The sequence below is a fragment of the Physella acuta genome, unplaced genomic scaffold (genome assembly GCF_028476545.2).
Source record: "Physella acuta isolate Inbredline_101_S28 unplaced genomic scaffold, ASM2847654v3 ptg000160l, whole genome shotgun sequence".
NCBI lineage: Eukaryota > Metazoa > Mollusca > Gastropoda > Physidae > Physella > Physella acuta.
In genome coordinates this window covers 300,801-327,507 of record NW_026731679.1, presented here as the reverse complement: position 1 = coordinate 327,507, position 26,707 = coordinate 300,801, and the positions used below count along the sequence as shown (strand labels likewise).

The 26,707-nt window shown below is 34.4% G+C and overlaps 1 protein-coding gene and 1 non-coding gene across 4 annotated transcripts; both read right to left on the bottom strand.

Annotated features, from left to right (window-relative positions):
• Positions 1–1,837: 1,837 nt before the first annotated feature.
• LOC131935802 (zinc finger protein 271-like) lies at positions 1,838–10,852 on the bottom strand. Of its 3 annotated transcripts, none has more exons than XM_059292458.1 (2): positions 10,774–10,852; positions 1,838–4,540 (listed from the first exon to the last, which is right to left on the bottom strand). In XM_059292458.1, the coding sequence occupies exon 2, from the start codon at positions 4,514–4,516 to the stop codon at positions 2,225–2,227; it is 2,292 nt and encodes a 763-aa protein (XP_059148441.1). In that variant the 5' UTR covers positions 4,517–4,540; positions 10,774–10,852; the 3' UTR covers positions 1,838–2,224. The 3 variants fall into 3 exon arrangements, with proteins under 3 accessions (XP_059148441.1, XP_059148443.1, XP_059148442.1); XM_059292460.1 differs by having other exon boundaries at positions 1,838–4,528; positions 10,774–10,828; XM_059292459.1 differs by lacking the exon at positions 10,774–10,852 and adding an exon at positions 6,880–6,935.
• Positions 10,853–25,046: 14,194 nt separating this feature from the next.
• On the bottom strand, positions 25,047–25,185 carry LOC131935817 (U4 spliceosomal RNA). Its single transcript, XR_009385984.1, has one exon. It is a non-coding gene; the product is annotated as a U4 spliceosomal RNA (small nuclear RNA).
• Positions 25,186–26,707: the final 1,522 nt, after the last annotated feature.

Here is a 26,707-nt window from a genome sequence, read left to right as displayed (position 1 = left end):
TAAATGTTGACACTACTTTTGTCACAGCAATAAAATGTGATAATTTTTAGATTCTATTTGAGTTGTTGCAATCAATTTCTATTTCACCATTATGCATGTGACATGCTTTTAGCTGTGTTGTTAAATGAAGCAACAATTTTTACAACAATACTAAGATTAAATAACTTAATTTCATGTGGCAAGAACAAACTTACAAATGAGTTAACTCCATTGCTCAGTCAGCAGAGTTTCTTCCAGGCATCTCTAATTTATATAGAAAATATATACTTTTAACAGTGTCCGCCCCCCGAAGAAAGTTTACCGCCCCCCCCCCCCCCCCGAAAATTTCAAGTGCCCCCCCCCCCCCCCCCCCAGAGAAAAAAGTCTGGAAGAAACACTGTCAGTCAGGATAAAACAGGCTGTTTCTAAATGCGGACCACACCGTGTGACCCCATTTAGGGGAGTGACACCAAGAAAAAAAGGGCAAAATGTATACAGAAAAATGATAATTCCACTTACATAATAATTAGAGTAAGTTAAATAGTCTTTTAAGAGGAAAGTTGACCAATCCAGACAAGGGCGCAGAGGGGGTGGGGAGGGGGGGGGGTGACACAATGACGTAAACCTGCTAATGATAGAGAAAACACGCCACATCCAGCTGAATTTATCACCGACTATAGATAAAAATTGCTAGTGTTATCTGAGAGTACACTTCTTGTGCAGTTGGGCTATAGAAGTTTATGGCAAAACCTTTCTTTTTGAGATAATGACTCACTACTACAGAACATCCATAAGTCATTCATTTTTATAATTTTTTTTTTACTTGTAATTGATAAAAAATAGTAAAACAAGTGTTTAAAATGTCAAATGATTCTTTTGTAACTGGAGTCCTAACAAGCAAAAGTTATCTGACACTGACCTTACCTAACTTGCAGGTACAGTCTTTGGAGCATCAATAATATTGAAACCTGGCTCAGAAATGCTAAACAGCCTTTGATTCTATCGGTCACACTATACTTCTAGAAAACTAATTCCATACACATTTAGCTCCCTTAAACTAACTCTATAAGCTATTATAATAGTAATAATTTGGATTGTGCACTTTTTGTGCAGTTGGGCTATAAAAGTTTATGGCAAAACCATTTTTTGAGAAAACAACTCACTACTGCAGAGCATCAATAAGTCAATAATTTTTATAAATTTTATTTTACTTGTAATTGATAAAAAAATTGTAAAACAAGTGTTTAAAATGTCAAATGTTTCTTTTGTAATGAGAGTCCTAACAAACATAAGTTGTCCAACACTGACCTTCACCCACACAGAAGGTACAGGCTTTGGAGCATCACTAGTGAGTAAAATACACCCCAGCATTCAAAACACATTGGCCTCATTGGAATTTATGTTAACTTACATAAAGTGTTGTTAAAAAAATAATAATAAAAATTGACACACACTTTAACCATTTTATTTCTTAACATCTTTATTACAATTTCAAATGATTCACTACTTTAAAATTTACATTACACAAAGCTTTTTTTTAATAAGGAATATATAATTAAAACACAATGAAAATTCACATGTTAAAACTAAGATACGAAAATGTAACAATTGCAGCTATAGTCTTTCTTTTCTTCAAATTTTTAATTGTTATGCTGTTTTAAAAAATTAAATGTTAATTTATGACATTGAAATGTGTTGTTAATCTTTAAATAAATTGTATAGCCTATATGAATAAGTGAAGAAAATTATTTTATACTCTTTTCAATCACATAGCATGCAGAGAGGAGTCTGAGATTTAGCATAAAGTTCATATTGAGATGGTGTGAAGAAAGATACAAATCTTTATATAACATGTTACAATTGCATTTAAATAAATTAAAAAAAACATCTAGCAAAAATAAGGAAGTAACCATAAGCCTTAGCAATGGTTGGAGCAACATGAAACTTGGGGTTAGTTCCATAAGACATGTAAATAGTGGGGAGGGAGAGGAAGTTTTAACATATGGTCTGTTTGAGTTATACATTGCATCCAGTAGAGTTTGATCCTATGATTTGTGATTCTATACCTCTAAATATAATGATTAAGGTCATTTAGCAAAAGATGAAAGTGTTTATAAAAAAAGATTGTCTGCTCAGAAGTTTTGATATCACTGTACCTGTTGGCCAGATGCCACTGTGACTGCTGGCCTAATGTCATTTTACTTGTCTAATGGAGGTCAATTTTATATAATTTGAAACAGGCAAATTAACTTGTGGCCTGAACAAAACCATACGGGTATAAAATTAAAACCCTGGAATGAAGCTTTTCATGTGTTGTTAAATGATCACTTCGAGAAAACTTTTTATGACAAACATCACATTCATGTGGTTTATCTCCTGAATGAATCTTTTTATGCCTTCTTAAATGAGAACTTTGAGAAAACCTTTTATGACAAACATCACATTCATGTGGCCTTTCTCCTAAATGAATTTTTTTATGCGTTCTTAAATTACATTTTAGAGAAAACCTTTTATGACAAACATCACATTCATGTGGCCTTTCTCCTGAATGAATTTTTTTATGCTTTCTTAAATTACATTTTAGAGAAAACCTTTTATGACAAACATCACATTCATGAGGCGTTTCTCCTGAATGAATTTTTTTATGTGTTCTTAAAGGAAAACTTTGAGAAAACTTTTTATGACAAACATCACATTCATGTGGTTTATCTCCTGAATGAACGTTTTTATATTCTCTTAAATGAGAACTTTGAGAAAACCTTTTATGACAAACATCACATTCATGTGGCCTTTCTCCTGAATGAATTTTTTTATGTGTTCTTAAAATACATTTTAGAGAAAACCTTTTATGACAAACATCACATTCATGTGGCCTTTCTCCTGAATGAATTTTTTTATGTGTTCTTAAAATACATTTTAGAGAAAACCTTTTATGACAAACATCACATTCATGTGGTTTATCTCCAGAATGAATATTTTTATGTCTTCTTAAATTAAAACTTTGAGAAAACCTTTTATGACAAACATCACATTCATGTGGTTTATCTCCAGAATGAATTTTTTTATGACATCTTAAATAAAAACTTTGAGAAAACCTTTTATGACAAACATCACATTCATGTGGTTTATCTCCTGAATGAATTTTTTTATGTTTACTTAAGTTAGAACTATTTGAAATCCTTTTATGACAAACATCACATTCGTGTGGTTGATCTCCTGAATGAAGCTTTTTATGTATTCTTAAATGAGAACTTCGAGAAAACCTTTCATGACAAACATCACATTCATGTGGTTTATCTCTAGAATGAATTTTTTTATGTTTACTTAAGCTAGAACTATTTGAAAACCTTTTATGACAAACATCACATTCATGTGGATTATCTCCTGAATGGACATTTTTATGTTTTTTTAAATAATAATTTGTAGAAAATCTTATATGACAAACATCACATTCATGTGGTTTATCTCCTAAATGAATCCTTTTATGTGTTCTTAAATGAATACTTTGAGAAAACCTTTCATGACAAACATCACATTCATGTGGCTTTACTACTGAATGGACCTTTTTATGTGTTCGTAAACCAAAACTGCGAGAAAAACGTTTATAACAAACATCACATTCATGTGGTTTATCTCCTGAATGAATTTTTTTATGTATTTTTAAATCAGAATTTCTAGAAAACCTTTTATGACAAACATCACACTCATATGGCTTATCTTCAGAATGAACATTTTTATGCATATTACTTTTAGAACTTTGAGAAAATGTTTCATGATAACAAACAATCTTATTTTCGTTGTCCCTAGACAATTGTAGATTTTCTTCAAGTCCGTTTTCTTGTTTATTCTCAAAAAGTAAAAATTCTGTTGTGAAATATTGTTTTAAATTTTCAGTAGATGATAATTCTGGTTTTAAATTTTCAGATGTTGAAAATACTGCTGATGCAGCAGGTTTCTTATTAATTTTTTCAATTGAAAATGTAACATCAGGTTTAACATCTTGAGAAGTTTTAAATGACATGTCAGGTTTTATATCCTGAACATTAAAAAATGATAATTCTGGTTTTATGTCATTAGAAGAAGAAAATTCTGAACTAACATCTTGAAAAGTGTTAAATGACATGTTAGGTTTTATATCCTGAACATTAAAAAATGATAATTCTGGTTTTATGTTATTAGAAGAAGAAAATTCTAAATTAACATCAGGTTTAACATCTTGAAAAGTGTTAAATGACATGTTAGGTTTTATATCCTGGAAATTAATCAATGTCAATAATTCTGTTTTGATGTCAGCAGAAGAAGAAAAGTCTGGTGTAACATCAGGTTTAACATCTTGAGTGGTTTTAAATGTCATGTCAGGTTTTATATTCTGAGAATTATAAAATGACAATACTTCTGTTTTGATGCCAGCAGAAGATGAAAATATGGCCGATAGATCTGGTGTCAAATCTTCAGAAGATGAAAATTCTGTTAATTCATTTGACTGTATATCTACAGTAGATGAAACTGCAGCTAACACATCTGTTTCCACCTCCATGCTGGGCAGCTTCTGAGATATGAACTGATGATTAAATAGAAAAGTTTTAAAAAACCCACGTTTTCTGATTGAACTAAAAAGTAGAAAATAAATACTATACATCACAATAATGCAAGCGATCACTCTACTATAAGCGATCAAAAACGTGGGGCGCCGAAGTAAAAGTTATATTACTATTGATTAGATAATACTATTGACTTTTATTAGGGAGCTTGTAGAGAGTCAACAGTATTAGAAACTGTAAGAAAATCACGGCGCCCCACGTTTTTGAAATCAGAAAACGTGGGTTTTTTAAAACTTTTTTAATGATTATTATTTTCTACTCTTTAGTCTTTGTCTGTTTGTTTGCATTAAAATCTTGCTATCGATTTTATCTTTTCACTTTTTTTTGGGTAAACGAAGACAACTCGTAAAAAGACAACTCGAAAAAAAATCGTTGTGTGAATACGTTACTGACTAGAACACATAGATTTGAACCCGTGTCGAGTGGGATAGCAATCGTGTGCCCAACCACTCGACCATATCGTCTCCCCCAAACTGGCCTACATCCTGTAAGTTTAAACTGGGTTCAAAGTAAATTATCTGCCCCTAAGCCTGTGGCAACGTGGGATCGTTCGCTTCACTGCGCGCGAGGTACGCGTCGCTGGTTTTTTTTCTAATGGCTCGCAGAGGAGAATTATATATATAGATTATATAGCGGTCTAAAATGCTCAATAAAATGTTTCCATTGATCAATTTAGTAATAATAACAATTGCATATTCTATGGTCATCCAAAAGAAAGCTTCCCTGAAAATTTCAGCGCGCTAGCTAACTGGGAAGTGCCAGAAATTTCGATCGCAAGATTTGATTGGAAAGACAAACAAACACAGAAACACAGACACAGAGAAAGCAAGTTAAAGAAAACGTGGGAAAAAATGTAAATGTTAAACTGGTGATTAAATCACCACAACAACTTATTACTAATAACATTGCAAAATTTGTAACACATGTAATTTGATAGGCTAACTTTTGTAAACACAGATGTAATTTTAAAATATTTAACCAGTAATGCAAAGCAATCAAGACTGCAGATTAATATCTTAAGCTACCATTTTCTTAAAAATTATTGTTAAAAGTAGAAATAATAAGATATTAATAACAAAAATCAAAACTTGATTTGCTTTTGTTAGTTTTTAAATGTAAGTAATAAGTGCTTAATCTTATCCAAATATGTAATAAAAGTGTTAAAATTAATTTTATTTACAGTTCTAAACTGTCATAAACAGCTTAATAAACACTTGATTTCTTTAGGCAGCTTGGCACTAATTTGCATTTTTTGTAGTTTTGTGACAATATTTGTACACAATAGGACTTGTAATTTCTTGCAACAATTGTAAGAACTTTCAATGCTATTTTATTTGTATGGCTGGGAACTAATATATGTGCATATGGATTTATTAATTTGTTTACAGGTAGTGCAAGGAAGGCTAGGGGATGATACTGTTACTCTACTAAACTGGCTTAGCTATTTTAAACTACGGAATGAACACAACACCAATAGTGTCCTCTTCCAGTTTTAGAATATAAAGAAATGAACTTTTTCATTCAAATTTGACTTAGATCTAGATTTTATAAATTTACTTATCAAGACCTACACTATGAAATGTATACAATTTTCTCGGTCAAACTAATAGAGAGATTGCACACACATGACCAAAACCACATGATGTTTACATCCACAGCCGTGTTGATGCCCTATGTATTTTATATTGCTAGTCCCTAAGTTTATTTTAAAAACTAGCCTCCCACAGAACAGTAACAATATTTGAAGGAACTAAAATTATTGAGGAACCTATTTTTTTTTACTTTTTCCAGCTGATAGACAATATGAATATAAACAACTGACCAAAATATAAACATCTATCCAATCAAAAGTGAAAGCCACAACTCCAGAGAGTCAGCCTCAAGAATACCCAAGATTCTAGAAAGTTCAACCTCACAACAATCGTTGTGGTCTTGGATGCACACTATTAAGTATGAAAACGTCTATTAGTCATTCATGTCAACTATATTGAAAAAAAAGGAAAAACTATAGGCCTACAGGCATATATTAAAACAATACAAAATAATTTAATTAAACAACAAAATCAACACACCAGACATGCGAAGAGACAATTCTTCAAGGGAAATCACTCTATTATTGTTTTTGAAACATGGCCACTGCTTGTATTTACTCATTGTCTCGAACGGTGTAGTTTAAAGTTTATTCTAGGATATTTTTGGCTGGTTTGGTCATAGATTGTGATTTGTTATTCAATTATCTGTTATATTATGTAAAATATGTAATAAATATGGCCAAATGAAAGAAATATTCATTAGTTACCTCCAGTGCACAGTACTAGCTAGTAGCTACTTTGGAAATTATGATGCTAAACTATTAATATTATATTATTATAATGAGATCTGATCCAACTTTCTCGGCCATCGGCATAATTTTACCCCACTAAGTCAGTACTACTACTACTACATTAACTACACTACTTATACTACACTGAGTCACACTCCATTGATAATCTGGATTTTAAATACGGTAATCTATCGTTTTAGCGTAATCAATTCGGTCGTCACTAGTAATGTAGGGATAAGGTAACTAATAAATATGGCTTAAATATGAATATATTTTTGCATATTCTACTAAAATACTAAAGATAATTGAATATTAAACCATATTTAAGGGTTAAATCAATAAAAATGTCATGAAATTAAGGTTTAACAACGATGTTCCAGATACTAAATTTGCTATTAAAAACAGCGGCCATCTTAAGAAAATATTATTTTGAGTCATTTCCCTTTAATTTCTATTTGTATGGAAATGTATTGATGTTTGCTATTAAATACGTTTGTCTTGTGTTTAAATACAAAGCATGCGTTTTTTATTTAAATTCTGCCCTTTAAACAATTTAAACTGTAATTGACTGACAATAAACATCAGTTCTAGAATTATTATTATAGATTATGAGATGCAATTTTTATACATTAAGAAACTCCCTATTTTTATATAGCTACCACTACATATCTAATGTTTATTTAAATATTAGTTTGAGTTAATTGTTATTGTTTGTGTTATTGTTTGTTTGCTATTTTCATTTCATATTTTCATGCTTTTCCTTTAATTAGTGATTTAATCATAAATGACGTCACGTTTTTTGACATCTCTTCACCTTAACCCCCTCCCCCCCCCCCCCCCCCCCATTTTCGCCGTCACGAAATAGTCGTAATGTCAAAAATTACATTTTTGCCCTGAGTGTTATTACTGTTAAAAAGTCAAGCCATAATTCGAACGATAAAGAATAGTTTCAGCATTTTTGTATTAGGCCAAATACATAACGTTTCACGTTTCTTAACCCTCCCCTTTCCCGCGTAAAACGTCGTCTCAAAACCAGTTACTCCACCCCTTAAGTGCGTGATGTCATTTATGGTAGATGTCAAGTCCTAACCTCCAATACACATTTTGAACAACCTTTGGTGTCAAAATGTTGATACCAAATGTCCAAAATGAGAAATATGGGGTTGTCCATAAACGATGTCACATATGCTATTCTAATGTGACGTCAATTTACGTAGGACTGCAATTTATGACCTATAATGAAGGGGTGATCGGGGGGGGGGGGGGGGGATGAGTGACGTCAATTATGGAAGACTTCTATAAAGCTCTGCTCAATGAAAATGAGGAACATAAAGCGTTCGTTTTCATGCATACCTTTGCTCACAACGAATGATCATAACTTTGATAACTATTGCAAGCCTGTTGTCCTAAGCGGTGTTAAACAACCTCAGCACACCATCCCCGCCAAATAGGGCCTGCCACTAAATGCCTACCGACGAAAATAGGCCGCACTACATTGACTCCGAATGAAATAACTTCTGACAATAAAGCTCAAACATACTAGCTCCTGGCAACGGTATTCGACAAGAATCCAAGACAATTATTGGCTTGCAGGTAAAATTGGACAAAACAGCAAGTTTCGCGACATGGGGCATAACAAAAGATCAGCCCTTAATACGACAGCAGCTAATGTAAAAAGCCAGAGCTCAGTATAAGCTTGAGTTTAATATAGAAATAGTGTTAGCAGTGGACAGTGCATTATGAATACGGCTAAACGCCAGAGTCCGACGATGTCTGAACATCTAGTTTGTCTTTTATAAAGTGCGGAGCACCCTTAAGAGCTGAGCTTGGGGAGGGGGTCCCTGTTGACACCACCACTAGCGCCGCTTATGTCCAAATATCAATCACAAGTTTTGCGTGGAGCTTAATGGGCAGACGAAGTTTATAGGTGGGACCGGGAGCCTAAATGCATTTACTGAAGCCGCTGTGTCACGGGCATTTTAGAGCCGAACGTCTCAGGGCAGCATGTTGCAGAAATTAAAAGCACGTGAATTTGTGTAGTAGAGGGAGCACAGCATGCCACTGTAATAAATTAAACACCAATATAATATACCGTACTAAAGTCATTTAGATCTATTCGTCAGACTAAACGTCGCTAAAGTCTCAACGCAATAGTGCCTGTTTTGACTTTTTTTTTATTACGCGGTATCTCTTTCTTTAACATAAGCCTAATGACAAATGACGTCACGCGCGCCGCGAACTTGGTGACGTTGTGCTAAGTGGGGGATGAAACAGCGGGGTTGAGAAAAATGACGCATTTCTTTTTTTTAACAGACGAATAAGTGATATATTCTAATTTTCCTACGAACTATAGGTTGATCTAGTTTTTTTTTCTATAGGAAGATATCACTATATAGTGGGTGTTTTTTGTTTTTGTAATAATGGATGGTGGGGAGGGGTAAACATCGACTATTGAACAAATAAAAAAACTGATGAAAGCAGAAGGCAAAGAAAAAAAACCCATGTGGTATTCAGATGTAACTAATTAAAATTTAAAACTATTTTTACAAACACAATAATCTTAATTCAGAAAAAGTGTAGGCCTAAGACTAATGTCTACAGACAAAATAAACAAATAGGCTTAAATGGATCACCCATAAACAGTGCCGGCGCCAGGTTATTTAGTTAATAAAAGCGTCCCCCATCTGCAATTTTTTTCACGCCCCCTTATTATCAGAGGCGTAGCGACCCTTCCCGGCGCCCGGGGACAAGCTTTCGATTTGCACCCCCCCTCAAACTTTCAATTCGTTTTTCCAACCCATTTTGGCGCCCGTCCCCCCTCTCCCCCCCCCCCCGCCTACGGACAGCGCCCTAGGCAACAGCCTAGTTCGCCTTATAGGTAGCGCCGGTCCTGTCCATAAATGACGTCATACTTTTCCCGATGAATTCCCTTTCCCCCAATCGTCACTAAAAGCAAGATGATGATTTAATATCATATCGCAGTTCTACTATACCCGAACGCTAAATCACAATTTCTAACGAAAACGAATATATTCTTCATCATTTTTTTAAAAAATATTTTACCCCCTCCCATATTTTGAGTCCAACGTCATTTATGAAGAATATGGACGACCTAATAATTGACAAGTTCATCAGCACAAAGGGGTTTAATAAATGATGGACCTCCCAAAAGTTTTTGAGATCTTGGATGTACATACATACATAGCCTTCATTTCAATTGAAATTAAAGATAAGAAGATGGCCCTCTGTCCTACTTATATTAAACAAGACAACTATGTGTATTAAACAACAAAGTCAACACAATATACATACGAATAGACATTTGTATCAAGGGAAACTACTCTAAATTTTATTTGGAAAGATGGCCGCTGTTTTTATCTACTAATATTTATCTCAAATACCTAGTTTAAAGTTAGTTTCATGATATTTTAAATTGTTTTGGTCACTGATTGTTATTTTTAATCAAGTATCTGTTATATGTTGTAAAATTTGACTTAAATATACTTATTTAAACAAATATATTTATCAGTTACCTCTCCCGCACATTACTACTGCAGCCGAATTGATTACGCTAAAACGATAGATTACCTTAAATACTTAAATGTTAATGTAAGCTCGAAAAACGTTTTTTTTTTTCTCTGGGGAAGTGTTTTATTATTACTCAATCAATCAGTCCGTCAAAACCCTTCACCTTTTCCGGAATCGGCGTTTAGATTATTATAAAATGGCGTCCTATGAGGTTTTTAATATGGTCGTCTGTACGGGCAAAGGTTTGTTTCGAACGTTGATTTATTATATAATTATATTTTTATATCATAGTGAAGATGTTATAATATTATGTACAAATAAAAAACTTAATTATACACACACCTGCTTTAGTTTATTTTGACTTCAAGCACAAGAGTGACTTTCCCTCGTCGGCCTCGTGAAAGACAAAGAAAGAAATCAGGTAAAGCTAGCATTATTCGCCCCGTAAATACATGGGCAGTTTCGATACAAATCTATGCGATTACGATACGATCCTTATTTATAAGTATCATGTACTTCATGAGAAAGAAATGAATCGATATTTTATGTCCGCCCAAAACACGGTGGCCACGAACGAGACTTCACAAAGCGAAAACCCTAATAGATTCTAGATCTAGATCTAGATCTAGAAATCTATAAAGTAATAAAGTTAAATAAAGTCTAGATTCTAGTGTCTAGATACGACGTAGATCTAGGAACCTTTTTTTTACATTTAGTATATTATAGGCCTGCTATTTAGTCATTTACTATTTATTTAATAATATTTAACAAACTTACTAAACAATACTATTACTACATGACACATGAAGTATTTTACAGTAAAATTTTTACTATTTTGTTAGATTATTATTTATTAGGCTACGTGTTATTAGTTTGTATTATTAATTATACTAGGGATTTTTGGTAAAAAAACACTAATCATCATATAAAAATAAAAATTACATATTCTTGTAGAGCTCAACTAGAGATCTATATGAAAACAAAACAAAAAAGATTTTCTGTCTAGCTCAAATAGTTTTTTTAGCGAAGTTTTTTGTGAGGGGTGGAATACCCTTGTTTTGCATTGGCCAATTGTGACAAGTCATGGTATGCCTGAATAAATTGAGCATAGTTATTTGACTTGCAGTTGTATTTTGTTCATATTTGCAGAGTTTAGCTAGAATGATATATAGAACTTGTTAATGCTGTTGAAATGAATAAAAATGATACAGAAGTATATTTTTGTGTTGGCTTCCTTCCATAACCCCAAAAAAACTGTGCTGCGCAAATATGAAAATGTTTCTAAAGCAATGTTTTACAGTGAATGAAAGAACTACAAAGTTAGCAATCTAAAGTAAATGACTTGAACACTGAAATGTGCATATAACTGCCCCATTATTTTGGGCAGGTGAAGTAGAGTCCATTTTTAAGACATTTTGTTATAAAACTGTGCTGCGCAAATATGAAAAAGTTTCTAAAGCAATGCTTTATATAAATACAGTGAATAAAAGAACTACATAGTTAGCAATCTAAAGTAAATGACTTGAACACTGTAATGTGCATATAATTGCCTTATTATTTTGGGCAGGTGAAGTAGAGTCTATCCAGAGGCGTATCCAGGTTTTCGTTGTAGGGGGAGCGAAAAGAGCAAAAAAAAGGCGCCGAATTTTTAACACGTTCTATATACGTGTATTATATATATATATATATATATATATATATATATATATATATATATATATAATTACTAGCTGTATGTCATTTATGTCATTACTTCGCTATGATGTAAATTAAATTGAAAGTAGCACTCTGAAGAAATAAGAAAAAACACACAATGTAGGCCGACAAAACAAAAATTGTATCAATCTAAACAAAAAAAGTATATATATATACACACACTACAACTAAAAACAATGAACGTAACACAATCTGTTTTGTAATTCTTGTAAAAAAATTCTTACATAATAATTCCTGGGAAATTATTTAAGACAAGTTTAATAGGGGAAATAATCACTCTCTTAATATAAATATGTATATATCTACACATTTAATTATAAATGTCAAAACAAATAATTACTTTAGAATATAATGAAATTGTTTAACACTACTCGTGTTTACAAAATGTTTTTGTCTATAATCAGAATTTAATATATCGTCATTATAAATGCTAAAGTATTACAGCATAATGTAAGTTTTTAAAATTAGAGGTGGTATAAAAGCACGCTTTTTGTTTTAATAGAGCAGCATTCGGAATAACAGCCTATATTTAATTAAATATCGGTATATCATATATTTTATTAACTACTGCTTCTTTGTGTTCTTTAAAGATCGTTTTTTAACATAGAGATAGGTATGGGTTAGATCACTGTATTGATCACACACCTTTTACTGGTAATTGCAATAACAATTTTCAAAGAGTTTTACGTTTAAAAAGCTAATTTTCTGGCGGCATGGTACTTTTGTACATCATTACGCGTTTTTTACATGTACTTAACAGATCAGTTCGGGGTGGGTTGGGGGTGGGGGTGGGGTGGGTTCAACTTCATTCACCACAGTCCGTTCACTTTAGGTCAAATATCCAACCCAGTGTATACCTAGGCGTGACCTTAATGTCGCTCTACACAATTGTGGTGGTGAGGTGTATAGGGGGGGGGGGGGGGAAGATAACCTACTTAGAGTGAACATAGCGTCAATTTTTAGATGACTGTTCTAAACATACATATATATTACACAAATATATATTACACAAATAGATTGGAATAAGTAGCAGTGGTATTATGACAATATTTTTTTTACAGAGGGGTCCATGGGGGAGGGGGGTTGTAACTGTTTCATATAATTTGTAATCGTAATCACTATCGCTCAAACTGTAAGAATACTACTACTTCATCGTGATGACGTTGTTGACCTTGTCAAAATTTCCCCACCACTACCCATTTTGCTCATAAGTAAATTTAAATAGAGGTGCCACATCAGTTGTATTTGTTTCTGTATTGTAATTTTTAAAGAATTAATCACACGATTCAAACTGTATATATAAAGTAATTATGTGTGAAGTTTTATGTATAACATTTTCTATTCCAATTATTCGTAAGCAAATACATTATACAGTTGCCTTAAACTTAACAATCCCCTTGCCAAGTGGTACTACCGTAGAGGTTTTTTAAACATTGCAATGCATCGTAAGGGTTATTTTTAGAATGGCAAACTGATGCAGCTGTTAATACGTGTTGTAAACGTAGACACTAATAGACTAGTACAGTAATGCTTAATTGCTGCATGAAAAGAAATCTTGTAATTTACATAGATGAGCCGACCAAAAATATTTTTTAACAAATATCATTGTTTAAAACTTTGAGTTTAAAAAGTTTCCAAAAAGGCGCCACTTTGCTGAAAATGGCCAGAGGGGGAGCGGCCGCTCCCCCTGCTCCCCCCCCCCCTGCGTACGCTACTGAGTCTATCTTTAAGACATTTTGTTAAAAGTGAACTGAAGTTATCTGATCAATGTTTTTATGTGTGTGGTGTGTATGAATTCTGATTTTCAGCATATAAATATAACTGTAAGTAAGGGTAAGTAGAACTTGAATACTTAAAATTACAGTTAGCACATAGCTAGTGTAGTGTATTCTAGCAACAGACAGGTAACCTATGTCTGACTCAGCAAAATTTTACTTCAAGCAAAACTAGAACCAGGGTTGAAAAAATGAAAGACAGGTATATTAAAATATGTTTAAAACAACAAGTAGGAGATTTGTTTGTACATTACATAAGAATACTGTTGTTAGTGTATCAAAACTAAAAGCCGGCAGATCGGGATGAAGAAATATAACATTGGAGTCAATGGGGGCCAGGACAAAGTGCCGAGCTTGGAAGTATGGAGGAAAGCTAGGCAGGAGCCTATAGGTGTGCAAATAAGAAGGAGGAAGTGGCGCTGGGTGGGTCACACACTGCGAAAGGCTCACACGAATGTTACACGCCAAGCACTTGAGTGGAACCCCCAGGGAAAGCGGAAGAGAGGGCGCCCAAAACAGACCTGGAGGCGGAGTCTTCTTGAAGAACTGAAGCCAATAGGGATGTCTTGGGAGATGTCAAAATTAATAGCCGAGGATAGGAGGAAATGGTGGAGGCCCTATGCTCCATAAGGAGCAAAGAGGACTAAGTCAAGTCAAGTCAATGGGGGCAACGTGACCTACTTACGGTGACTACTTTCAAATGAGTATTTACTAATGTCTAAGTCAAAATATCCAAAAATAAATATCATTTCTATAAAAATGGGATGTATCTGCTTTGGAAACTTTCATTATCTAAATGGAAACTTTTCAAAAATCGCGTTTTTAACGCATTTGAAGTTAACCTTTATACAGCGGTAAGACCAAAGCAGAAACAGCATGCAATCGGGTAGCTAAGCCATCAAAACAACTAGAAAACCATTCTACTTTTCATTTAACATTAGGAAATGACCTTTAAACTTAATTAATTACCATAAATTAAAAACTTATTAGTATGCAAAACCAAATCTCGTGCGCAGTGGCGTGCAGAGGGGGGGGGGGGCGGACGGGGCCCAGTCCCCGGGCATCCACCACTGGGGGGGCATCCAGCGGAGGTAAAAAAAAAATTTTTAATTAATTAATTAATTATTTCTTTTTTTTTTTTTTTTTTTTTTTAGTAATTTAAAAACTGTTGTGATATGTCGTGTCATGGTGTCATCGTAACTTTCCATATGTTTTGCGCTCTCACTCAAAAAAATTGTAACACTCAATCGTCTGTCAGCCGTTTTAACATTACACTGTCCGTATGGCAAAACTTATATAGAAACAGCGGGCATCAGTGAAGGGTAGTCCTACGGAAGTCAATGATATTCCATTAATAAATGTGTGTCATATTTATTTAGTATATTGTAGGGGCATCGTTTAGAGTACTTGTGACCAAGTTATTCCCATGCACTGTAAGGGCATCTTTAAAGTAATATGCGCGTATTCGTTATACTCATTTTCAAGGACATCCGTCGAGTAATTAAATCATATTTATTTTTATACACTATAGGGGCATCTTTAAAGTAATTATTCGTATATTCATTATAATATATTTTATGAGCATTTACTAATATGCCCACTTCACTTTATAATACATTTTAAAGGCATCCATACAGTAAGTATGCCCATCTTCATTTTATATATTGTAGGGGCATCTTGAAAGTAATTAAGCTTATATTCATGTATTACACTCGAAGGACATGCAACAGTAATTACACCAATCATCGTTGTTAACATTGGGGGCATCTCTAAAGCTATTTTTTTATGTACTTCTTCATTATGATCCATTTTAAGGGCATCCAAAGGGTAATTATGCCCATATTATTATTATAAATTTTTGGGGCATCTTTGGTGAAATATATGGCCATTTGCAGTGTAATAACTTTTTTTTGTTAAATTGTATGGGCAGCATTCAGTGGCGTAGCTAGGATTTTCGGTCCCCTATGCAAAAATTAACAATGTTAATGTTAGTCGCCCGTCCTCCCCCACACTGAATGCCACTGCCTGTACACTAAGAAAGGACTTGGGGCCTTTTTTAAATTAAATTATTTCTACAGTAGAAAAAAAAACTTGATTTCATTAATTTTTAAAAAATTATTTATATAAAATAAATATCAAAATTCCAATGTAAAAGTTTTAACTTTTTAAAAGAAGGAAAATGGCCCCTATTTGCCTTGGGCCCCTATGCCTTGCTTACTCTAGCTTTACGGTAGCTAAGCCACTGGCAGCCATTAGTATATTTTTTTTATGCATTATATAAGCCTACTTAAGAATAAGAATGTCCATATAATGTTTTTGATACACATTAGCGACAATCTTAAGAATACGAATCAACATATTGTTTTCGATACATTGTAATGATATCATTCAGAATAATTGCGCCCATATTGATTTTTACAAATAGGAGGAGCATGCTTTAAGTAGTGTTAAAGTTAAAGTTTTTAACTCTGAGTAGAGCTTTCTTTAAAGTAATTGGGAGCACATGCAGAGCCAGTTTTATTTCAGTTAATAGTAGAGCTATCTATAGAGTTATTGAGCCCATAATGATGTAATGAAATGTGGGGATGCGGTGTGGCTTTTTAGGCTATGGAAGCCGTTAGTGGATTATCCCCCACCTGAACTAGACAGACGTACTTGGGTGTTAAATTTGTGAAAACGCGTCCAAGCCTAGGGAGGGTCTGACATAGCATAGTGGATTTTTAAACACAGTCCGATGTAGAAATGTTTTTTTAAGCTGGCAGCTTTAGGGGTCATCCATTTATGACGTCCACACGGGGGGGGGGGGGGTCCGAAAAAAATTGACTTTTGTGGACGCGTGTGGACAGTGGGAGGGGGGGGGGGTTGGCCCAATGTGGACGTCCACACATTAAATCTAACATTATTTTTGGTAGTGTGAAAGAAAAATATTTCCTAGCGAAGCTAAAGTTCAACTATCCTATCTCTCTGGCCCTTTAACCACCCAGCTTGGGTCTATGCCCTGGCTTAACCTGGAATACAATAAGATATCCAATTACAATTTTCCCCACATGTGCATCCCAGGTCAAATACCAGGCGACCACTTCTCTAGGTAGGCGGGGTCATCCCAGTTCAGTTGTGAGACGGGAGAGGGGTGGAGGGGGGGGGGGGGGTTAGCACGCTGTCCCTGTTCAGGTGTGGGACACGAAGGACAATAAAACACATTTGTACCAGTATTTGTAATACTATATACACTCAGAGTATATACACACTTAATGCAGTAGCTTGAGTAATAGTGGAAGAAGATTATGCAAAAACTTATAGTCAGTGTGGACGTCCACGGGATGGGGGGGGGGGGGGGGTCCGTCAAAAGTGGACGTTTGTGGACAGGGAAGAGGGGGGGGGGTCCAAAATCCCAAAAATGTGTGGACGTCATAAATGGATGACCCCTTAGCCAACCAAGGTACACTTCTGTTATATTCAAGGTTAAAATAGTTTGAGAGTATCTAGCTAGCATCACCCATCTCTTTAAAGAGTTGACGTTTTGACCAAGTGGTTTAGAGAGAAAAATCTGAAACATCTCTAGTTCAATGCACACTCTCACCTGTATTAGTTACACTATAGGAGTTCCTAAACAGGCCAAGAGAGAAACATCCCATTAATAAAGGCGTATCTGACGCCCTAATTGCAGACACGGACAGCGTTTTTGTCCCTGCGGTCCCGGGTGGTAATACAATACCGGATGAGACTCTTTTGTAGTGCATCACAGCCCCCCCCCCCCTCCCCACCACGACCCGTCCCGCAATTGTCTCCCCCCCCCCCCTTCTCCCAAGTTCCAACCATTCATTCCATTTGGATTTAGCTGGCTGTAGTCAACGTTTTCATCTCAATTAAGATAAGTACATTTTTTTAAATAAAAAAAAAAAAAATATATATATATATATATATATATATATATATATATATATATATATATATATATATATATATATATATATATATATATATATATAAGTATTTATGGGGGCATCTTCCGCTTGATTTTGCCCCGGGCATCTACATAGGTCTGCACGCCACTGCTCGTGCGCCCGGTATCAGAAAGTAATGGGAGATTTCGTGTCATGTTTTTACCGCGATCTCGGCCGATACCGACAAGCCTCAGTATAATTTATACTTTTGGACTTTTGGGTAATTAATACTAATAGTGTAATAGTCTTATACATTTGTAGTAAATTTATAAGTAATCTATCATCATTTTATATGTGACTCAATAAATTTTAGTAATTATTAGGGGATTTATGTTAGTTCACATCCAGTGACTGATTAAAATGCCCAGTACTCCTTGGTATTTTTAATATAGTATAGATGCGATAGTATTGGTAAATATTAATTTTAATAATTTATAGATCTAGGCCTAAATTCTAGATGATCTAGCCTAAAAAATGTTTATCACAAATGTGCCAAATACATAATTGAATTATAGAGTGATAGTAAGTAATATATTGTATTGAAAGAACAGTGTAAATTGTTAACATAAAATATTTAATTTGTCATGAGCTGTTAGTGTTATAGAAATCTTAGACATCATGACTTATTTATATATATATAATTCTCTTCTTGTAGACCCTAGAAAACACCAAGCTGTAAGCCTGCCTAGCAACTTCCTCTCTAGGCATATCGCTACCACCTCCATCCCCACATGGTCTGGTGAGCTGTGGTTCACGTTAAATGTTTACAATCATAGAGCCGAGTTTAGTGACTGCTAGAGGGCTGGAACCAGCCATATTAGGGGCAGATAAAACATTTGAAACGAATTTAAACTTAGCGGAGGTAACTAAAAGGAGGCTGCTTTCACTGGGGGGGGGGGGGAGAAAGAAGGGTTTTAGTGTTTTAAAGCAAATATTTTTAGTGGCAGCATTGGTACTGTCGAATTCACAAAGGATGAATTACTGAAAATTAGAAAATAAAACAATATATGGCGGTGTATAATACGCCACGAGTCTGCTTGTATTAAATAATCAATTAGTAATTTAACTATTGAGCATAATTTTAAATGTACAGTTGATATTTAATAGACTATTTAAATTAATTAATTTATTTTTTGAATAACAACCATATAGCGAAACAACATAATTGTGCCCAACCATTACTTACATTTAACATAAGGCAATTATTTATTATTATAATATAAATAACCAACTGTACATCAAGCCTCTAAGCTGAAAGTAACTACCAAAAATCTAGATTAGTGATGGAGCCTAACTATTTTAAAATTTAGACTGTTGTTAACGGTATTAATAATAGTGGTAATATTATTGGTACCGTGTTAATAGTGATAATCAGTACAATACTGGTATTCAACCGGTAAGAGGTCTGCGCCGCTTCTTTACCGGGAATATAGATTCTAGTATAGTTTTACTAGAGGTAATATCATTAAGGTCTGATGACTAAGGGTCAATTCAATGTCCAAAGTTTACAGCCTTATTAGAATAATAATGGGTTTTACCAGGTCCGATGACCTCTTGTCTCTGACAAGGGTTTACGGCCGGTGAATAAAATAAAATAGCAGGTCCGATGACTACGGGTCAACTCAATGCCCGCAGTTTACGGCCTGTAGTAAAATAGAATGAGGCTGTGTATAATATAATATCTACTGCTCCGTGGCTGATACACGTGCAGGATAAAAGTAGTAAAAAAGGTAACTGAAATGTCTACTCAACTGCCACGTGGAATTACATCACTGGCAGGAATAGTTTAGGTCAAATAAGTATTCAAACGCCCTGTGTGCTAAGACACGGACAGTGTAAAGTTTAGTTACGTAAATCAGGTAAGTTATCAACTGTCACATGGACTAAGCCACGAACAGGGTAACAGTGTACAGTAACAGTATGTAAGTAATAATGCATAACAGCAAGATAATATATATGATATTTATTGAACTACTTGTTACAATGGTAATCAAATATGTATATCAAAACTTGTAAAGTGAAGATAAGAAATAATTAAGTAAAACCAAACCCAAAACACGTGGAGGTCGGGCCGACGGCCCCAACGCCGCGTGCGACACCACCAGCTGAGCTCAATGCTGGAAGAGTGCGAGAATCCCTTTGTTGCATCCCCTTATATGCATTAACATTGGCGGTGTATCACGTGGACAATCTAGCCAACTAGAGAGGAGCCTGTGAGGGGGGCGAAATATATGGTTGTACGTAGCAGTAGAGAGAGCGGGGAGTAATAGAGCAGGTAGAGGGTGGTGTAAGAAAACGTGGATCTAGGACTAAACGGTTTTACCGTCACAACTGTCTAGTTCTAAATAAGATCTTTTTGTTTAAATGTCACTATATGTGTTTCCCGGCCAGGCCGAAAGAAATATTTCTTATTTAATTTATTAGAAGAACCTTAGTTGTCATTAACAATTTCTTTCATTACTAATATAACAAAATTTTAAATTACATTTTTAATTTAAAATAATTAAAGATTATCAAATATTTCTCTTTCAGCTCTAACTGTTTGATCAAGTGGATACCTCTGATTAATTTAATAACTCTAGCATTATAGAACATAGAAAATGAGAGAGCAAGTAGGTCACTGTGACATCTGTTCAAGAACATTTTCATCTTTTCAAAGATTACAAAAACATTGGAACAAAAGTGCAAGCCATAAACTGTTGTTTATTTTATTGTTGCAGAGGAGCCGTTGTTTGCTAAACATAAAAAAGAATTTCATCCAAACTATCGGATGGTGTGTGAGTTTTGTGCTTTTACCACCAGGAAATGGAGCAAGCTGAAAAAACATCACACAGAAGTTCATGTGGCTTTGTATAAAGAAAACATTGCTACTGGTTTACATAATGACAACGTTAAAAATAAATCTGTGATATCTTCATGTAAATACCCAACAGATTACAGATCCACTTCTTCAACTTGTGGAAATTTTGAAGTCAAGTGCTCAATACAGAAGGAGAAAGAAAATGTATCATCAACTAATGAAAAGACAGCTGAGCTTTACCACAATAAATTCAAAACATGTGACGCATTGCAGAACATAAATTAAACATACCTCAAAAGTCACAAAGTTTAACTTGGCAAAAATGTGAATGTGCTCTGGAGAATTGTAAAGCTTGTCAACTTCCCCATAATGATAAAGAGATAGTCAGCGAGCCTCTAGCTGAGATTTCTGTGTGTGATATTTGCCAAAAAAGTTTTAAATCCGTATCTCATTTGACTTCTCATAAACTTGTGCACACTCCATTGAAATGTTATATATGTTGCCAGTGTGATAAAAGTTTTAACATTGGAGATGAATATGATCTACACTTAACAACACATTTTAGGTATAAGCCATTTAAATGTGAATTTTGTGAAAAATGCTATGCAGATAAACAATACCTAAAAGCTCACATTAGATTGCATAATGGAGAATCAATTCACAAATGTGAGAAATGCAATTACGTAACACCTCACCTGTCTACTTTCAAGAAACACCAACTTATTCTTTCAAATCTTCAAGCAGACAAATGTGTTGAAAAATTGCACACTTGTGATATTTGCCAAAAATGTTTTTATTCTTTAGATCACTTTTTATCTCATCAACTGGTACATATACCTACCAAGCTTTATATATGTGGTCATTGCGACAGAGGATTTAACTTTCCTGATGATTATGATCTACACCTGACAAAAACACATTATAAATATAAGCTTTTAAATGTACAAATGTGAGAAATCTTTCACCAAGAAAGAAGCATTAAGAGTTCATACAAGCAAACACACAATGGATTTACTGTTTAAATGCTCTAAATATGAATACACAGCTAACAAATAAACTCCATTCTCAGTTCACCAGAGAAACCACATGAATACAAAACCTTACAAATGCAATGCTTGTGACTATTCAACTGCTTCTGAAGGTACTCTAGTAAATTATTTAAGGATTCACTCTGGGGAGGATGTGATGTTTGTCATAAAAAATTTGTGGATATGACGAATCTCTTATGACATAAAATTGTTCAATCTGGAGATAAGCCATATGAATGTGATGTTTGTCTGAAAAGATTTTCAAAAAGTTATCATTTAAGAACACATAAAAAGGTTCATTCAGGAGATTAACCACATGAATGTGATGTTTAATATAATGTTTTCTCAATATTCTAATTTAAGAACACAAAAAAAGATTCATTCAGACGAAAGGCCACATGATGAATGTTATGTTTGTCCTATAAAATTTGCTTGTAAGTGTGATTTATTAAGACAATTTTGTTCATTTGGAAAAAGCCATATGAATTTGATGTTAATCCTAAATGATTTACTCAGAATAGTTTACACATAAAAAAACTTTTTTTCCGGCCATAAATGGTTTTTTCAACTTTTTCAATTAAGTGTACATGAAAAAGTTCATTTATGAGACAAGCTATATGAAAGTGGTATATGTCATTAAAGGTTTTCTAGAAGTTGTAGTCTAAATGATGTTTTACACAAATGATTTTCTCAAATTTAAATACTCTAAAAAAATTCATTCTATATGTAAGACAGAGGAATGTTTTCTTTTAAATATTTTCTTTTAAATTTACTTTATATAGTCAAAGAAATTCATCATGACTTTAAACCAATTTAAAGTCATTTTTTAACATAAACAATTAATATCTATAGTAAATTATTATTATTAAATTACTTATGATTTTTCTCTACACATGACTTCTAATAGTGGGCCATAGTTAATAAATATTTATATTATAAAAAGGTTCTTTTGTCAAAGAGTATACCACATCAATTATTATACATACTCTAAAAAGAAATTGTATTCTGACTGTAAAAGGAAATAGCATCCTATTGTCAGCTGCATGTGTACATTTTTTTTCTTTAAGTATCCTACTTCTTTTTGTGTTATTTGTAAATATGTATGATAGGAGAAGTAAGCTATTACTTTAGGGACCCAGGGTTTTATTTTTATACCAGCATGGTCTTGTTCAGGCAACACAGTTAGTTTGCCTGTTTCAGATTATTTAAAATTGACAATGCACATTCATTGGGACAAGGGAGTTTACCAATTCTGATGAAACCAATTACACATTAACAATAACAGAAGCTAACTAAAATAAAACACGATGTTCAATTTCAATGTATTATTTACATTTACTAGATGTTTACAATATAAGTACTGTAACACAATTCTCATTCATAACTTTACACATTTACACTATTCACAAACAGCTCAGTCAGACATACAGCAACATGACAGAATATCAGGTTGACAGGTAAAACAACCTGCATTAGACAAGTACTATGACATCAGGCCAGCAGTCACAGTGGCATTTGGCCAACAGGTACAATGACATCGAAACTGAGCAGACAAAATTTTTTTTTTGTAAAAAAATTTTCATCCTTAGCTAAATGCCGTTATTTAATCATTATATTGAGAGGTATAGAATCTCAAATCATATGATCAGACTATACTGTCTGCAATGTGTAACTCAAATAGACCATATGTAAAAACTTCCCCTCCATCCCCACTATTTACATGTCTTATGGAACTAACCCTAAGTTTCATGTTGCTCCAACCATTGCTAAGGCTTATGGTCACTTCCTTACTTTTGCTAAATGTTTTATTTTATTAAATTAAATGCATTTGTAACATGTTATATATAGATTTTATCTTTCTTTACACCTCAAGTCAATATGAACTTTATGCCAAATCTCATACTCCTCTCTGCATTCAATGTGATTGAAAAGAGTATAAAATAATTTTCTTCGCATATTCATTTAGGCTATGCAATTTAAAGATTAACCACAGCATAAAAATTTGAAGAAAAGAAAGACTTAAGCTGCAATTGTTACATATTGGTATCTTAGTTTAAACGTAATGTAATTTTTGGCTAGTTATTATTTAATTTTGTATTCCTTACTATTAAAAAATAGCCTTGTAATCTAAATTCTAAAGTAGTGAATTATTACAAATTGTAGCATGAAAATTTAAAGAAATAAAATGGCTAAAGTGTGTGTCAAGTTTTATTATTATTGTTTTTCTAACAATACTTCCTGTATGTATAAATTCCAATGAGACCAATGTGTTTTGAATGCTGGGGTGTATTTTACTCTCTTGTGATGCTCCAAAGCCTGTACCTGCAAGTTAGGTAAGGTCAGTGTCAGACAATATTTGTTTGTTAGTGTGAGAGGGTGAATGGATGATTTATTTTGTATTATTTTATTGTGTGCCAACCTGCGTGCACGGTCCACTGGACAGCGGCTACAGGTTTTCCCGTTCCGCACTGTAGGGCTTCTCAGCTGACGAGACATTGGTTATCCTACAATTAAGGGGGGGGAGCAGAGGCGTAGCGACCCTTCCCGGCGCCCGGGGACATACTTTCAATTTGGCGCCCCCCTCGGGAGCAAATTTTCGATTTGCACCCCTCCTCGAACTTTTCATTTGCACCCCCCCCCCACTCAAACTTTCGATTTGCACCCCCCCCCCCCTCGAACTTTTCATTTGCACCCCCCCCCCCCTCCCCTCAAACTTTCGATTTGCACCCCCCCCCCTCGAACTTTTCATTTGCACCCCCCCCTCAAACTTTCAATTTGGCGCCCCCCCTAAGGTCGGCGCCCGGGGACATATGTCCCCCCCCCCCGCCCCCCCCCCCTCGCTACGCCTCTGGGGGAGAGGGTCGCACATAAATGACGTCACATGCAGTGAGAGAAGTGTTAGGGATTTTGTAATCATGTATGATGAAGTGGAAGCAGATAATGTGATTTGACGTCAAATTAAAGAAATCATAGGCAATACTGATTTCTTTATGTAACAAAGTCGAGATCGATTGGTTTATTTATCCGTTGTGGTGTTATCCTCCCCCCCCCCCCCCCCATCCTCCCTCCTCACCCACTCTCTCTTATAATAATATGCACTTAAAGTGTATATTACTGCAATTTGTATAGATGTAGGTGAAAAGAAAAAGCATCATTCAGTGGATATAGGTAGTACATTTTCTTCTTTGTGACAGCCACCTTTGTTATGTCATGTAACTATCTTGAGAATACTAAACAAAAAGAAGCCATGATAACATAGATTTCGTAAAAAGATAAAAAAAAATACTGATGTTTCTCAATAATTATTTAATTCAAATCATTCTTTCCTGTCATTTCATTTGAGTATATCAAGCTTCCGAAAGAGCCGTTAAAATTTGCACGAGCCGACCAGTGAAGGTCGTCTGTGCGGGGTATTGGGAATAGTTTTCAACTAGCAATAACCACGCCTCGGTAAAACCTCATTGGCTATGATACCGCCACTGCGCAAGGCTGACTTATAAGGTACAAAATATACACCCAGCGTAAAATTTTCTGTCGGATCAATCTGGTTCTTTCAGCTTAAATAAAACTAAATTTAAAATTATGCTCGCATTTAATAAAAAGAATTTTATAATAATTGAATCAAGCGTGTTCAATGATGATTTAATATAATAACAATTTTGTGATTTACGAGTTTATTATTTTCTAAGCAGATTTATCAAGTTAATAAGGTAAAATCAGTATTAAAAAAGCATACAAGGGGAGTAGCAAAAAATTATACTAAGTTATGTCCCTTGATTTAAAATGTAGCGCACTACAACAGGCTCATTGCAAACACGTGACCTAAATTTTTAAATTACTGTGTCGGTTAAATGTTTAGTCATTGTAAAAGTAGTCCGATTTGATTTTTAAACACGTGACCTAAATTTTTAAATTACTGTGTCGGTTAAATGTTTAGTCATTGTAAAGTAGTCCGATTTGATTTTTAAATTACTCTGCTCTTTAAAACAGAAACTGTATTTATGATAGTTTACTTGAGACAGTTGTAGGTTAAATCCAAGTAGAAATATATCAATTGAATTACTTTGTGTTTCATTTAAATTTAAAGCACTATTGAAATAGTGTTAATGCATCAGATTCACAACTGGTAAAGAGTTTAAATTTGAACGATGGATACCGTATTACTTCCAAATAGACCATGTGTCTACACACATGACTGCATAAAACACATCTGTAAATTTAATGCTGCTGATATTGGTCATCCATAAATGACGTCACGCTTTTTGACTATTTTTAGCTGCCCTCTACCCTCCGTCACACATCGTCACAAAAAGCATGACCCACCTCCCCCTAAATTGACGTCACAATTGAGCTTACAACGCACCTCAATTTTAATTTGTTAAGGAAAAAAATCGACATAAAACAGGAGTAAAGCCCATTGAGAAAGGATTAGGAGCGCGCTAGTTTCGTTTCGGCAGCTCCTGCGACACTGCTGATTCCAAGCTGTACAAGCAGGCTCTGTCTCTTTGGTCAATCAGCTGCAGTGGCTTAGGCAGGGGGGATTAGGGGGTTATAACCCCCCATAGACCCCTCGGTATATATAAAGTAGGAGGGGGGGATGCAAATCAAAAGTCTGAGGGGGGGGGGGTGTGCAAATCGACAGTTTGTCCCCGGGTAAAAATTGGACCCCCCCCCCCCCCCCTTGAGACGATCCTGGCTACGCCACAGCCGATGCATGCCAACATCTGGCTCTTCTCACTTAGGGCTCAGACTTTGTGCTTGGATTCCCATCGCGCAATCATCTAATGGTCTACTAGACTATGGAGCTATATATAATCATACAAATTTTACAAGCCTTTACCTTCTTACTATATAAATATAGGTTATTAAATTGAAATTTAACAAACCAAATACCAAAGATTGAATTTCTTTTTTTCACAACGTGTAGGTCTAATAACAAATAACATTCCATTAGGTAACATTGTCATGTGAAAATCATTATAATAAATTAATGAATGTAAAATGTTCTGTAAT